The sequence below is a fragment of the Cyprinodon tularosa genome, unplaced genomic scaffold (assembly GCF_016077235.1).
Source record: "Cyprinodon tularosa strain WSP-4 unplaced genomic scaffold, ASM1607723v1 ctg1045, whole genome shotgun sequence".
Lineage (NCBI taxonomy): Eukaryota > Metazoa > Chordata > Actinopteri > Cyprinodontiformes > Cyprinodontidae > Cyprinodon > Cyprinodon tularosa.
The window spans coordinates 163,300-180,356 of NW_024037833.1; the positions used below are offsets into that span (position 1 = coordinate 163,300).

At 43.0% G+C, this 17,057-nt stretch overlaps 1 protein-coding gene across 2 annotated transcripts in view; it reads left to right on the forward strand.

Moving 5' to 3' along the window:
* Positions 1-3,308: 3,308 nt before the first annotated feature.
* Positions 3,309-17,057, forward strand: part of pxnb (paxillin b) — a 35,069-nt gene continuing 21,320 nt past the window's right edge. For both annotated transcript variants that reach the window (XM_038283282.1, XM_038283291.1), the window contains exon 1: positions 3,309-3,457. In XM_038283282.1, coding sequence (XP_038139210.1) covers positions 3,445-3,457 — 13 coding nt within the window. In that variant the 5' untranslated portion in view covers positions 3,309-3,444. The remainder of the gene's footprint in view (positions 3,458-17,057) is intronic.

Sequence of the window (17,057 nt, forward strand, 5' to 3'; positions counted from 1 at the left end):
TGAAACAGCTGGAGCCACATGGTGTTATTATAGTTATAGAGTTGAAGTCATTTAGCCTCTTAACATCCACCTCATTTTGATTCTTGTTATAGCAGACAGAGGCAGAGTGTGTGTGAAATAGGTGGAGCATTTAAAAAAAAAAAACTGCATCACGTTATCTTCTTCATTCTCTCTTCTCAAACCAAAAACAGATCCTACTGAACTTCTCAGCTGCAGATACCTCCAAAAATCTCCTTTGTCAGTTAAATTCAATTATTTAAGTTCCTCAAAAGACGTAAATATCTCTATATAGATCTCGGACAGTACGTATTCCCTTCTCCAACCAAGTTGGCCATAAAAACACCTTTTTACCCATGCAGATGGAAGGGTTGTTCCATATAGAAGAGTAGCTTTGTTTATATCGGGAAATACCCAACATTTGAAGCAGCCCTGCCGATGCCCATCGTGAATGATCTAAAATTAAATTAGCCTCCACCGCCTGAGTTTTCTGTCATATTTCAATCTGAAAAACTCACAAAGAGAAGACAATTAGGAGAAATTTATTTATACAATTACTTTGTCTTTGGCGCTCAGACCTCGGCAGGAAACATTAGGGCTGAATTTTGATAGATCTGCATGAATAGGAGTAAACAATAGGGCTCCCCCCCCCCCCCCCCCCCCCCCCCCCACCCCCCCCCCCCCACCCCACCCCAGGCATGAAACTGCTGGTGGAGTGGAGATAGATGGAGTTGGTCAGTCTGTAGACTGCTGGTTAGAGAGACGGTCTGCTGAGCTTTATGGGGAGATCCAGAGGACTGCGTGAGCTGATACTAGAGCTTCACTCAGGGACCTGGAAGATGGAAGTCCAGCTTGGATAACACAGGATGAGAGAACCTGTCCATGAAGAGCAAGCATGGAGCGACAGTGGAGAGGAAAAACTCCCCGTTGGGAAGAAACCTCTGGCAGAACCAGGCTCATCATGGCGGTCTGCTGCCGGACCGGTTTAGATGAGACAGGGAACGCAGTAAGAGTCCAGGAGGAATGACGCTCTGATGAAGCTTTAGCTACGATGGTGGAGGAGGGGTTGAAATAGAGTCATGAATGAAGTCACAGCGCGTCTGCCGCCTGCGCACAGGAGCAGACAGGTGGGTAGCAGAGGCCTTTAATATGAGCTTTGGATGCCGATTGGCTTTGGTGGAGGTTTGGTGTTGCAGATTGAACTTCTGCCTAGGCTCCATATATTCTACAACACCAGAGGGGAGCATAAGCCCTTCTTCTACTTTGACCCTCCCAGGCCTGAAACCACCAGTACCCCAGTGCCTTGCCATCTTATTCACCTCAAATTCAATATTCTATAATTCCATGTTTGGTAGCGCCATTCCACCAATATACCGTCAGACAAACAGTTTTTGAAGCTTAATTCTTGGCCTTTTCCCATTCCACGAAAACTGTGATTAGGTTGTTATATTGCTTGAAAATGGTTTTAGAAATCTCTACCTATCATCATAGAGATGTAATTAAATTGAGTCGAGACTATCATTTTAATTACATTAATTTTACCCCATAATGTTAGGTTAATCATCCTCCATTTGATCATCTTACGTAGACGGGATATGTTCATGTCAATTATATTTAACTAATCTGGGTATAGTCTAACACCTAGATACTTCATTCCAGTTTGAACCCACTTAAACTGGAATGTTTTCATTACGGTTTGCCTTCATCCTTTAGTTATCGGCATACACTCTGACTTTTCCCAGTTTATTTTATAGCCTGATAATTCTGAGAAAGAATATTGTAGACAAAACATTAAGGACTGATAACAGAAAGTAACAAAATATCATCTGCATAAAGAAACATTTTATGTTCTTGTCCGCCATGCAGAATCCCTTTAATACTAATCTCACTCCTTATTGCAGAAGCCAAAGGTTCCAAAAATAGTATAAATAGCAGTGGACTGAGGGGAGATCCCTGCTTTGTTCCCCATGATAAATTAAAGAAAGATGATATTGTTCCATTTGCTATCACCGCAACTCTAGGATCTGAATAGATAATATTTACCCATTTAACAAAACATTCTCCACATCAAAATTTCCTTGACAATAAATTAAGTGATTTAAATTCTATTCAATTTATTTATATAGCTCCAATTCCCATCACATGTCATCTCAAGGCACTTTCCAGTTCACCAGATCATCCAGTCAGATTGATACGAAGTTTTCTATCTAAGGAAAACCAGTTGATTGCATCGACTCATTGACTCTTCAGCAATCCCACACACAGCCAGGCAGACGAGCTCCGAGCCAGCTCCCGTGTCAGAGGATGAAGAGAGCACATCCAGTTAGTCACAGTCAGAGAAACAGGACTACACTGGAAAACAGGCCAAGCTCCAACATCTAGAAACAAAGGTGTTGATGGCAGCAGCACAGCTGATATTTCTCTCCAGGATGGAGTCACAGCCAAACAGGAACAGACCAGATGAAGCTACTATGAGAAAAAGCAGAGAGAGCAGAACGTTAGAGATTGAACTAACAGATTCTGCAGAGTGGGAGAATAGAGATAGAATGAAGCAGAATGATGAAAAAGGGGTCCCTATGTCCTCCAGCAGTCTAAGCCTATAGCAGCAGAACTATAGAGATAGCTCAGGATAACCTGAGCCACTCTAACTAGAAGCTTTATCAAAAAAGTGAAAGTGAAAGCCCTTTTGGGAAACTCCTCCAACTCCCATTGTCATTGTGACACAGCACACACAAGTGAACACTGCACACCATGAAATTGCATTTATGCCTCACCCGTGCAAAAAGGAAAGTTTTAAGCCTAGCCTTAAAAGTAGACAGGGTGTCTGCCTCACGGACTAAAACTGGTAGTTGGTTCCACAGGAGAGGAGCCTGAGAACTAAAAGATCTGCCTCCCATTCTACTTTTAGAAATTCTAGGAACCACTAGTAAACCTGCAGATTGAGAGCGAAGTGCTCTGTTAGGAACATAAGGAACAATCAGATCTCTGATATCTGATGGAGCTTGGCCATTTAAGGCTTTATATGTGAGAAGGAGGATTTTAAATTCTATTCTGGATTTAACAGGAAGCCAATGAAGAGAAGCCAGGATAGTTTTATGTCTTTATTAAATACAGGCAGTTATAAAGATAATCAGATTATTATGCAACTGAAGCAATAAACTCAATGTATTTTAAATGAATACAATCTTTATTTAGATAAACCTCTTGGTTCTTTTCTCCGGGTTGGTTTTTAAACCTGCAGCTTTAGCTTTTGGACGCCAGGTGTCGCCATTTACCAAACTTCACTCGCAGCACGCGCACTAGGTAAACTCCACGTGAACGCTCCGCTGCGCGTGCCCGAGTCCCTCCTCTCCTGCCTGAAGTTGAGGAGAAGTTTGAGGATCCAGATTGAGACTCGGTGAGGAGTCAGCGGAGAGACAGCAGGGCGGACTGAAGCAGGCAGCCAACATGGACGACCTGGGTAAGCAGCGCGCGGGGGGGGGATTTAGCGGCTAAAACAACAGTTCTGATGGACCGCTGCTCACTGGAGTCGTTTCTAACATCAGAATAAAATGTTTCAGCGGTTTGTGAAAAAGATAAATGATTTTTTTTCCTCCGTCGCTGATTCGCTTCTTTTAGTTCTTTGGAAACATCGTAGGAAGTTAGCGGCTGGACCTCGCTAGCCTTTCACCCCCCCTCCCATGTTCTGGTTCTGGTTCTGGTCCGTCTCAGGGTCCAGTCCCTTCTGCAGCGGTGTGTCTCAGCAGGGGAGGTTCTGTTCTGTTCGGTTCGGTTCTTCTCGAGCTTTAAGTCAAAGTTCTGCATCCTGGCCCCAGGCCACTCATTCCAACTTTGAAGTATTGGAGCCTCCAGGCCTCCGTATTTAGCCCTGTGTGTTTAAAGCAGCTGTTCTCAGGCTGATTTCCTGCTAAAACAGCAGAAGGTCCGACTGCCCCAGGTACAGGGGCGGTGCTAGACCAAATGTACCAGGGGGCCAGCATGTTTTCAGGGGGGCACAAAAAAACATGCAATAAAAAACAGGGCAAGAGATTCAAATATATTAAAGTAATAGTACACCCAAAACAAGATTATCCTTCATTTTCTACTCACCCCCATGCTGAACAACACTCTGGAGTACTTTTTTGATATCTCAAATGCATCTGGAGATCTGGGAGGCTTCTTGCTGTCTGCTGACATTCAAATAATGGAGGTCTATGGCGCCCGAGGCAGAAAGGTCCATAAAAGTCCACAAAAAACGTGTCAATATTCCTCCATACTGCTCGTCCAATGTATTCCAAGTGTCCTGAGTGGGTAGCATCCAGAATTTACTCGAAACGAAGTCATTTAGAATGTTTTTAGAGCATAAACAGTAGTGTATAGTATTTCCTGAAAGCTCGTTCACGAGTCTACGGAAACCGCGGCAGACCAAACCAGATGAAAGTGCGCATTCAGCTCGGCAAAGAACTCATGCTCTTCCTCAACACTGAAGTCCTCAGACATTTTTCTTTCGTTGTTTCTTTCTTTGCACAGGTAAACAGCACATTTCTTCTTCTACGCTTGCATTATCGGCAGAGGAGACGCTGAATGCGCACTTTCATCTGGTTTGGTCTGCCGCGGTTTACGTAGACTCGTGAACGCGCTTTCAGGAAATCCTATACACTACTGTTTATGCTCTAAAAACATTCTAAATGACTTCGTTTCGAGTAAATTCTGGACGCTACTCACTCAGGACACTTGGAATACATTGGACGAGCAGTATGGAGGAATATTGACACGTTTTTTGTGGACTTTTATGGACCTTTCTGCCTCGGGCACCATAGACCTAACCTGACAACAGCCAGATGCATGTCTCGCTCCGCCTAGCTCCACTCACATACATCTGGGAACCCGCCATAGGAATTGCCTTTACTGAAGGCTGGGCCTTATCAAAACTCCTTGCATATGATTGGATAAGCCACTTGTCTGTCATCTTTATTGACGTGCTATTTCAACCACTCACACCGAAGCTAACCCGTGACGCTGTGAGAGGAGGAGCCATTTGGTAGATCAAGCTCTTGCCAAATCCGGTCGGGAGAAGGGCGAAAACATCGTTTCCACCAACAAAAGCCTTCAAAGCCGTTCTCTGATGTTCTTTTAATGAAACAATATCAGATAGATTGGATCACACAGAAGAAATAGCAGCATCAATGCTAACGCTTGCTTCCTCAATGCGAGCCGCCATTGTTGTTTGAATCTCACGGTCACTTCTCCACTCCAGGACACACCCGCCCTGCGTCCTGATTGGACAGACCATAAATTCAGTTGGGGAAATCACTTTCAATGAGCGGGTTCCCAGATGTATGTGAGTGGAGCTGGGCGGAGCTAGACATGCATCTGGCTGTTGTCAGATTATCATAGACCTCCATTATTTGAATGTCAGCAGACAGCAAGAAGCCTCCCAGATCTCCAGATGCATTTGAGATATCAAAAAAGTACTCCAGAGTGTTGTTCAGGATGGGGGTGAGTAGAAAATGAAGGATAATCATGTTTTGGGTGTACTATTCCTTTAAAAGAAATTTCTATTCAATTAGATTTAATAAAAATTCTATATCTTATTAGGTCAATATACATTCAGAATTCAGGAATTGTTAATATTTTTCATTTAATTTAAAGTTGTAGGGAAGCGGCTGTTCCAACCGTTGCATTTCTGAATTCTCCCAGTGGTGCCCGACTTTACACGAGTGAATAAAGTGAATGTGATTGGTCGATTATCAAGGGGGCGGGATTGTTGTGGCGGATGGTTTGCAAGCAAGTTTGGAGTTTAGTGTCGGAGGTCGTGGATGAGTCTCCTCCGTCATCCATTTTTTATTTAGAGGAGGAAAGCGGGGACGAAGATGTTGTGGAAGAGGACGCCAGGGCGGCAGAAGCTTGGTTTGGTGTAGAAGGCTTCCAGCCGTACATGTTTGAGCCCTTGCCTCGCAACGCTGCCAGTTCTGTTAGCTCTACGCCTGCCGAAGACACAGACGTCCATCCCCGTGAACACTGGGACGCAACTCAATGGGAAAGGAAAGGATTCTGATTTGAAATAAGAATCTTTGCAGAGTAGTGGTGATCGTCACAGGTGTATAGTCGGAGAGTGGATTGTTGGCCGTTTATCAGTTCACAAGAACGCGAGTACGGACTCGTGTTCTCGCCAAGAGTGTTCTTGAGAAGAACACAGAAAAGTCTGGACTCGGGGAGAACGGGAGCACGCAGAATAAATCTGGGTCAATTGGAACAGAAGCGTACTGATGACATCACCACATTCCCTACGACTTAAAGTTAAAATTACCATTTTCTATAAAATCTGAATCAGAACTCAGGAAGAACTGATAAATTGAGCTGTAAAAATTTTAGTATTTTTTAAAATTTGTTTTGAAAAAAAACATTTAGCAGATGAAAAATGGGATCCTACCTCTATACCAATGAAGCTAACACCTACAGGTTTTTAAATAATCAGTGAAACAGTTAATCAGTAACCCTGTCTGTTCCAGCGCAGATCATCATTAAAACTTCTTTGACTATTATGTCTTTAGTAAGGGGCCACAACAGGGGCCAGGACATGATCTACAGGGGCACTGGCCCCCATTCCCCCCTGTCGAGAACCACCCATGTCTATTCGCATCCTGCTGTGTTGCTGCTGGAAATGTTGAAATTGGGACGGTTAAAATTGCATTTTCTAACTTTCTGAATTTTTTTTTCACATTTTGGTAGAAACTGTAAAAAACAAGTGTTTTTTGTGGACTCTTCCATGATCTGTTGCTGTGTTTACATTATAAAGGCTTGATTCAGATTGGTGTGGCAACAGGGGCGCATTTAGGAAATTTGGGGCCCGAGGCAAAGAAGGGCAGGGGGACCTCTGAATAGAGAAACAACACATAAAGAGCTGTTTATGATGTCAGAACGGCGTTTAGACTCTTGGAATGTAGAAGAAAGAGAAGGTCGCTCTGAGAACAGGAAATGTGAAGTCCCTCTGCAGTGATGTCTGACTCCTCAGCAGTAAGGAAGCGTGGAAACCATGTTGCTAAGCTAAAGATTCTTTCCTCCATTAATGATTCAGTTCCTGATGTCACCTTCACACCCTTTCCCTCCTCATCTTTACTCCTGGACATGCAGGAGATGTTTGAGTTCATGTAGAAGGTCCTAAACGTTCTGCGCCGTCGCATCGTTCCTCATCGTATCCAAAGTAGCTGCGGGGCATGTGTTCAGTAACCTCTGGTTCGGCGGGGAGGAGCCGAGGCGCGGAGCGCACCCTCAAGGGCTGGTTATCCTCCCGCAGCAGCGTGTGGCGGTTAGCTTGTCGCAGGTATGATGCAGATATTTTTGATTTAAGCCCAATTTTGAAGTGTGGTCTGAGCTATGTTATTCCACGCCACAACACCAGAGGGCCAATCAGGAACTAGCTAGGATTGTGGGTGTCCCTTGTCGGTTTGACGAGCCGTCTACACCCCCTCATCCAACGCCGGAGGACACACAGTTCCCCCATAAGTGTTCCCCAGAGACTGGCCGTGACGCTGCGTGTTTTGGCTTCAGGTTCAAACCAACAGACCGTCGCTCAGAGCTACAAACTAGCGTCCTGCACGGTGTCTGGGATAGAGTCCGAGGTGAGCCAGGCGATGTGGACGAAGCTACAGCCAGAGGTTCTGCCATTAGCTACCAAACAGGAAATGTGCATAGAGTAGAGAGGATGGAGAATTGACCAATCAGAGGCCTCCTGTCTGCGGTCAGCTAAAATTTTGGAGAGATGCAGCAGTAGCAAAGGACTCCATGTGGGTCGGCTGCGTTGAGGACTAAGGCCTCTGTACATGAATGGCGTTCACTAACCACTGTGCCACCAAAACACGCTCCAGATAAAGAAATGTTAATAGAATAGACATCCATTATCTGTCCTAGGTTGTGTCCCTCTCCTCTTGTCCTTTTTTTTTCTTCCTCTCTATGTTTTGTACTCAGCTGACTTTTCATGCTGTCTCTAAAGGAATGAAAGATTTTTTCCAAGCACTAAGCTCACTTAGCTGATTGCTCCTTCCTGTGTTTCCAAAAAGGCCAAAGTAAATAACCCAGTCCTTCTTTTCACTGTAGACAAGCCATGATCTGCTTCTCTGTTCTCCATTTTTCATTTGGATGAAATAATAGCTGCATGAATCATGACAGCAGACAAGATAGAGGAGAGCAGGAGGCGGGGTTACCAATCTACTCGCTCTGGAGAGCAGAGTTCGCTGCTTTTAGATGTTGTCTCCAAAGTCTCCAGTAGCAGAAAAAAGTCTCTAGATTTGGCGCTAGGAGCTTTTTAGAAATCAAAGTGCTAGAGGGGTCTGAAAAGTGGCTAAATATAGCGACTAAAGCGCTAAGTTGGCAACACTGCTCTTTGCATGGTTTGTTTTCAAATGGTTTGCTGCTGTCTGGTTGGACCTTTCTGAACATGTGCAGCAAATGGACTGATCCAATATGGTGGACACTGAAGGGGGGGGGCTGAGACACACTTAATATTATCAGCGTTCTGATGGCATTTTAGCCAAAGGATTTTCATCAAAAACATAATGTGCAGAAATAAGGAATAGTTGTATTAACCATACATGAAAACAGAGTTTTAAGGGGCCCCCAGGAAGTTGGGGCCCTAGGCAGCAGCCTAGTAATGCCTAATGGTAAATCCCCCCCTGGCCATTGGTAGGTGGAGGATAAATAGTCATATCTCTTTTAATGAGGGGGGGGCCGATAGCGGATAGGCACCAAAATCTACTCCGTTCCAACAGGAATGAAAACAATATCCATATTTTCTAAATAACTTTACTTTCCTGCAGCCTTTGCTAACAAATAGATGCATATATTTAAACATCCATGCTGTCCAAATTTTAAGGTATAGTGGACAAAATTTCTGGGCTGAACATCTTTTCCATTGTCATTACTTACCTGCTTTTATCTAAAATTATTCTGCATGAAATTAATGTTTACATGTACTATTATCTACATTAAATGGATGTTTAAGTTATTATTAAAATAGTTATTCATCTATGATTTCACTGAAGACTCTTAGGTGACTTATAGAGACATATAATTTTCTCTTTACTTTGTATAACACAAAATCTAGTTGTAAAAAGAGCATTCATTCTGTTTTTATCAACTTTAATGTCAGTATTTTGATGTGCATAATTAACTACAGTGTTTTAGTGTTTAATATATGAAAAATTAAAATGTTTAATTAGTTGGAAAATTCCCTTTGAGAGTATTACTTCTGCCACCGTCTGTATTAGAGTAAAAAATAAAAATGGCCCCCCCATCTAGCTAGTTGGTGTTATTTATTTATTTACTGGATGTTTCTTTTTTAGCCTTTTTTCTCCCAGTCTAAGTGGAGCTGCAGTGAACTGGGATTGTTTAAGTGGCGAGATGATGGCCCACATTTAGCGTTTGGCTCTCAGTAAGAACCCCCCCCCCCCCCCCCCCCCGGGCGTATTAGACACCCCTGCTGCTGAAAGGACTTATTGTTGGCTGAGTGGGAGCTTCCAGCAGGCTGGGAAGGGGGCGAGGCCGCTGAGGAATGCTAAGCATCGTTCTCTTTCTGGGGTCCGACGCCAAATACTGTGGAGGTCATGACTCACGCCCCCCCCCCCCCCCCCCCCCCCCCCCCCCCGCCAGCCTCAGTCCACCTGAAATGTTCGACACTATGAGACCTATAGACACTTGTTTGACATTTCAGTCAAACGTCAAACTGTGCCTCTGTCCGCTGTAGGTTGTGTCAAACAGCTTTCTAGTTGCTAAAATCTACATCAGCCAAGTAATAATAATTGAACTTTATTGATCTCACATTGGATAAATTAAATCTGCATTTAACCCCTCCCCTACAGGAGCGGCGGGCTGCCATCATGCAGCACCCAGGGGGGCAGTGTGGGGTTAAGGGTCTTGCTCAGGGACCCAGAGTGGAAGCTGCAGGGATCAAAGTGGATACTGGGAGCACGGCGCTCTGCTCTAACCACTGGGCCAGCACTCCCATTAAGTGAAGCCTGCTGGTGTTTTAATGGTTTCCCTCCCTGTGTTTCTCATCTGGAGGAAGGAGAGCAGGGCTCCCCTGTGGACTCCCAGTCAGATGTTTCCAGTGAACGTCTCCCATCAGTGTTTTCCAGGTGGCAGACAGGCCTGGATTCACTTTTAGCACTCAGGACTTTGCCTGAATCTGGAGCTTAAAGTCGTAGGGAAATCATATTTAAATGTCATCATTCCGGCTTAAACATTTATATAAATGTATTCTTTATCAGACCGTATTGTCCCCCCTTGATAATCGACCAATCATATTCACTTCATCCACTCGTGTAAAGTCATTTTTCAGCGCATGGTTTCAAATCTGCAGGTTAAGAGGGAAACATTTCAGCTTTAGTTGGGCTCAAGATTCCAAACCTCTCAGATTAAACATTAAACCGTTCCTGATGATTCGCCAGAGAACGTCCTCTGTCTTAGTCAGCTGTGTGTAGCATAGGGGGCGTACTGCTTCCCCTCCCCAACCTTTTGCTACATACCATCGCCAGCAGGCTGCTTAAAAGACTAAATCCAGTTGGTCATGATACTCTGCATTAGCAAGCTACCAGCTGTTTGTTGGTTTAACAGCAGTCTGAAGGCTAGCCACTCGAACCCCTGACCCGACTGGCTAACAAGCAGATTACAGCTTTCTGTACAGAAAGGGAAATGTTCTATTCAGTTTATTTCTATAGCGCCAATTCCCAACACATGTCATCTCAGATCACTTTCCAGTTCAACCAGATCATCCAGTCAGATTGATTCAAAGTTTTCTTTCTAAGGAAAACCAGCTGATTGCATCGACTCATTGACTCTTCAGCAATCCCTCACACTAAGCATGCTTGTAGCGACAGTGGAGAGGAAAAACTCCCTTTGAACAGGAAGAAACCTCCAGCAGAACCAGGCTCAGTGTGAGCGGCCATCTGCTGAGGCCCACTGGGGTTCAAGGAGACAGAAGCAGACATAGAAAAAGAAGCATATAGCAGCAGAACTATAGAGATAGAATGAAGCTGAATGATGAAAAGAACTATAAGCTAGTTACTGATAAACCCCTGCTAGCTGTGGGAGATTTGTCTAGGAAATGTTGGCCTGCATTTATATGTTGAGCCACAATAATCAAGATCATTACCATGATGGTCCAACTGTCATTAGTTTCTACCGGGACGGAGCGATCTTTCTATGCCAGCCTTTCAAATCTGGTCTAGCATAGATGTTCTAGAACATTGATTCCAAATATTGGGATCCTTGATCAACTGCCATGACGTATTTAGATCCACTGCAGAAAGTAAGCTAAACAACAAACATTAAGTGCTTAAATATATTAAAGCCCCTCTCAGTAAAGGAGAAAACCAACTGCTGTGGTTGTTTATGTGGTTTGTAATATTATCACGTATATGATTCATTGGTTTTGTTTAAATGTTTTGTTAAAGAGTTGACTCCAGGATCATTATTGTGGGTCAGAAGCTAAAATAATAGGGAAGCTCTGCTGGAAGATTGTTTGCTTCACAGCAGCTTTATTTTTATTTGGACCGTCGGCGTGAAGAGGCCCAGATCGGGCGTCAGATGTTTGGTTTTTTAGCAGCTCGATGGAGGAGGAAAATTTCAGGTTTATTGGAGGTGTTTAATGTAAAACTTAGACAGACCCACTCGCACAGCATATCCTATACCGGATCAGTTGTTGTTTGCTTGTTCCTTCAGTGACTGATCATCTGGGAAACTTTTTGAGTTGGAAAATATTGTGTTCAAATCTGTAAAAATAACTATTAATGTAAACGGTTTTTACTGTAAGCTGTTTGTTTAGGACGTTTGCAGGTAACAGCTGCTGTTTTGGTTTAAGTGTCGGACAGACGGCCTGCTACTCAAGTAGGAATATTTGTGTGTGTGAAACTGAAGCACATAGTGACACCTAAATGCATCTGTAAACACGCAGCAGGCCTCTAAGGCTAGCTGTCAGAGGATCCATTTGTCACCTGGTGGACAGCGTCTTGTTTTCATGAAAACACTAATCAGATTCGGGTGGGTGTGGAGATCATGACGCGGCGCATTTACAGCGTTTGCTCTGCATACCAAACATCCCTGAAGGTCTTTAGTGGTTCTGTGTGTCTGCAGTGCAGAGTTAGTGTTTCCAAACCAGCTATCATCACCCTGCGAAAGCTGGAGGGTTAGCGCATACCTCGCCTAGCCAGCAAAGTTAGGAAGAAGCCCCCCCCTGACTGTAAATCAGCCTTGTTCCTTGTCCACACCCATCCTATTCTAGGTCTGCATGGCTGACCTCATCGCTGAGGCAACCCGGCCCGCTTCACATCCTCAGGAAACAGTGGAGGGAAACAATGAGGGGAGTCAGAGCTGGAGGCCGTCGGGCCGCAGGCTGTGAACGGGTTGCAGGGACAGCGTTTCCTCTGTTCACGGCTCTTCCATCAGACTGTTATTCCAGTTGGAGCTCCTGTCTGTCTCTTCCTGTTTCTCTCCATTCCTTCCAGCTGCTCAGAGCACGGTTCCACACACTGATGTTAGTTTATGAGGCTAAGTAGAGGCTGATCTTTGGAAATATGAGCAACCGATTGATTTATGATTCACATTTTTCTAAATAAACAGAAAAATAATCAGAAGTCGTAACTTTCCGACTGGATCATCAAATGGATCATCTGCTGAGAGCTTCCATTGAATCTGGTCCTGCTTATAAATGTTTTCTTATAGTGTAAAAAGTTTAACCTTATTCTTTTTTTCAGTTATATGCTAATGAAGGGAGTTTTAGCAGTTTTATGAGAGTAAAATTGTTCTATTTTCATTTACATTTCTTTTAATTTGTTTTGATCTGCCTGGTCTCCTTCTGAAGGGAGCTTGCCTGTTCTCCCTGTGCATGCTTGGGCCTTCGCTGGGTACTCCTGCTTCCCCCTACAGTTCAGGCACAGATAAGTGGGTGTTTGATAGCGACTGATAAAGAGTTTTAGTTAGGCTGATGCCTATTTTTGAATTTTAAATTTTTCCCAAACATTTTAGCCTTTGACCTCTGGTGACCCCTAAACATACACTTATAATTATCGTAGAGAGGGAAATAATTATATTCCTATCGATCCGACTGACCGACCGATTGATTGATTAATATTCCGACTTTCAGCTAGCAATGCGTACGGCCTGTACTAAAAAAATCACAAATTGTTCGCCCTGTTTTTCCAAATTAAACTTCACTCAAAAGTTCAACATTTCACAAGCAGGAGTTGGAAAAATTGACACACGCACCCAAAGAAGGAAGCTATGCTGTGGATTAGGGGTGTAAATCACATCCATCATGGCGATTCGATTCAGTATCGATTTCCTGACCCAACGATTCGATATTTTTGATACTCAAGAATACACCACAATACGATTCGATTACCGGTAGTTTTTTTTTTTTTTTTTTTTTTTTTTTACACCTTACAGGCTAGATAATGTTTCAAATTTGAAATAAATCAATGAAAGCTGTAATATCGTTATGCTTTTTATTTGAGAAACAGCAAATAACAGAAGTAGAAAAGTTTTCCTATTAAAGCCTCATTCACTGAAATAATAATAATACTCCTGCGTTGTAGATTCTGAAAGGCCTTGCATCAAAAAATACTGCATAAAATCGGTGCAATGAGTGCAAGGCAATACCTCGGCTCCAGACGTCCCGCCCCCTCCACAGACGCTCCGCTGCTCCTCTCCCTAATTGTAGCTGACCGCAGACAGGAGGTCGGCTTGTTTTGTTTTTATGACCGAAATCGCAGAAAACAACTCGTGAAGTTTGACCCGCTAGAAGAGCGAGGTGCGCGAGACCGCTGAGACCCTTTTTCCAGCTGGATCTCCGCTCTTTTTGGCCCTCATGTCCCTCTGTTGTCGGACTAAACTCGCCCCCACTTCCTCGCCGCCTCGGCCGTATCTAGACCGACAGCGTGTAGCACAGACCACGCTTCAATACTGAGCATAATCAAAAATGTCTGCATCAAGCTTACTGCAACACACTGCTGTAAGAGTATAACCAGGAAGCGAGGTAGGAGGGCAAAATAGGTTTAGCGCCACCGCAGCATCGATACAAAACGATTGTTATTTAAACCCCTACTGCACCAAGCAGATTTATTTAATAAATCAACTAAAGAACAAATGTTAACATTTGCATAAATACTGATTAAAAAAATAGTTTAAAAAAGAGTTTTGGATGAAGTTTAGACAAACTTATGAGGACAAAAATCCTTTAGTTAGATACGACATAAATTTACCGTTCATTACGATTTGACAAAAAAGTCTTGACAAAAAAAAATAAAAATGAACCGAATCAGAAATAATTTAATAATCCCAGAGGGAAATTACTTTTGTTACACGCTCCAGTTACAGTTTTTTATATATATATATATATATATATTAGTGCTGTCAATCGATTAAATTTTTTTTTCGCGATTATTCGCATCAATGCCTGAGTTAACTCGCGATTGATCGCATTTTAATCGCAAATTTTTTTTCTGATTGAAAATCATTTAAATACTCTCGATGACATACAAAAAATACATACAGGCTAGGTTTGTGCCAATGTTCTTTTTTAAAATGAAAACAGGTCACAGACACTGATTTATGCCATAGAAACATATGGCAAGAAGATGGGGAGGCATGTAGCAAAAAATAACAAATATGTAGCCAAAAAAAAGGCCCTGAAAACAGGCTGATGTAAAAGACAGTCTTTACAGTTAATACAGTCTTTTGAACAAAGACAAGCATTTTACCCTACTGCTATAAAATGTAGTACAGTTAACATTAGATGTTAATTAACCAAGATAATAATGAACAATTTTCAATCAATACATCAAAATCAATAGACCGACATCACTAGATGGAGGTAGTCTATGCTCTAGAAAGTTACTTTTCAGCCTCTTAACAAAAATGAGAACACACACACACCCACCCACCCACACACACACACACACACACACACACACGATACCGACCTGTGGCGTACACAGACAGCAAGAGTGCCGTAGCAGATTCCATTTCACCTCAGTAATCTGTTTTCTCAGCGTATTTCAGGTTGCTACTAGTTACCACACACTCAACTTGTTTGTTGGTGGTGGGGCTTAAAGAAAAGGCACTAGCGTCACCCAGTGTATGAGCGTCTTTTTTCCTTGAGGATATCCGCTCTTGAAGCCGATGAGAAATGCATAGACTGTGGGAAAATAGCCCCGCCTTCCCGCAGGCTGCAGCGGGATGTACTTGGAAAATTGTACCATAAAACCACATAGCGTTAATCTCACGTTAAAAAAAATTATCGCCGTTAAAATGGCCTCGCGTTAACGTGATAATAACGCGATAATTTTGACAGCACTAATATATATATATATATATATATATATATATATATATATATATATTTATCTATCCAACTACACAAGATAATAAAGATAAAAATAAAGAGACTCTAAACACAACACTTTTTTCCAGTCCTCCTCTGTCCAATGTCTGTGTTCTTTTGCCCATCTTAATCTTTTTCTTTTATTGGCCAGTCTCAGATATGGCTTTTTCTTTGCCTCTCTGCCCTGAAGCCCAGAAACCAGCAGCCGCCTCTTCACTGTAGATGTTAACACTGGTGTTTTGCGGGTACTATTTAATGAAGATGCCAGTTGGGGGGGACGTCTGTTTCTCTAACTAGAGACTCTAATGTACTTATCTTCTTGCTCAGTTGTGCAACGCGGCCTCCCACTTCTTTTTCTACCCTGGTTAGAGCCTGTTTGTCCTGTCCTCTGAAGGGAGTAGTACACACCGTTGTAGGAAATCTTCAATTTCTTAGCAATTTCTCGCATGGCATAGCCTTCATTTCTAAGAACAAGAATAGACTGCGGAGTTTCAGATGAAAGTTCTCTTTTTCTGCCCATTTTGAGCATTTAAGGCCCCGTCCACACGAAGTCAAAACGAACACGAAACGCTAATATTTTCCAGAACGTTTGTCGTAAAGACAGAGACATAAAATAAATGTGATCGTCCACACGAATCCATGAAAACGCTGCAAAATGTATGCCAGGCCTGTAAGTGGCGCTGTGGTGCCAAAGCAAAAATAGGCGACGAAATGTTGGGCATGTGCAGTAATATTTATACATGGTTGCCCTGCGGGTCCATTTTCGTGGTTCAGTCAAATTGAGGTGCTGAACTATGTGGTCGATATTGCTCTGTTCTTCCTGGAGATATTCCAGAAGAAGAAGATTCTGTTGTAAGCCCGACAGCAGGGTGAGTAGCATTAGCAGCAACCATTCAACACAGTACGGCGCCATTGTTGTTGTGATACTGTCGCGCATGCGTGTTTAGAGGCGACGCATGCGTGTAAAAAAAAAAAAAAAAAAAATGCGGTTAGAGCTTTAAGATGGAAACGCAAAAACAGCGTTTCAGAATCTTCCCACTCTAAAGGCTGAATAAGAAAAAGATCTTTTACAGACCCCCGAAACGCCGGCTTCGTACAGATGAGAGGCTGGTTTGGTGAAAAATTTGTGCATTTAGGCCAGGGTTTGTCTTCGTGTGGATGGGGCCTAATTGACCCCACAAATGTGATGCTCCAGAAACTCAATCTGCTCAAAGGAAGGTCAGTTTTGTAGCTTCTGTAACGAGCTAAACTGTTTTCGGATGTGTGAACATGATTGCACAAGGGTTTTCTAATCATCACTTAGCCTTCTGAGCCAATGAGCAAACACGTACCATTAGAACACTGGAGTGATAGTTGCTTGAAATGGGCCTCTATACATCTATGTAGATATTGAACCAAAACCAGACATTTGCAGCTAGAATAGTCATTTAGCACATTAGCAATGTATAGAGTGTATTTCTTTAAAGTAATCTTCATTGAAAAGTACAGTGCTTTTCCTTCAATAATAAGGACATTTCAATTTGAACGGTAGTGTATGTAATGATCCAGAATCCCCTCATCCCATTGGTCGAGCCAAGTGTTGCTCAGGGAGAAGATAGCGAAGACAGCAGAGCAGAATGGGGGACGAATGGAGTAATTTAAATGCTGACGCTGCTTTTTGGGGTAGTGCATTTTCGCACAGCCATGCTTCTCCTCTGAAAAAAAA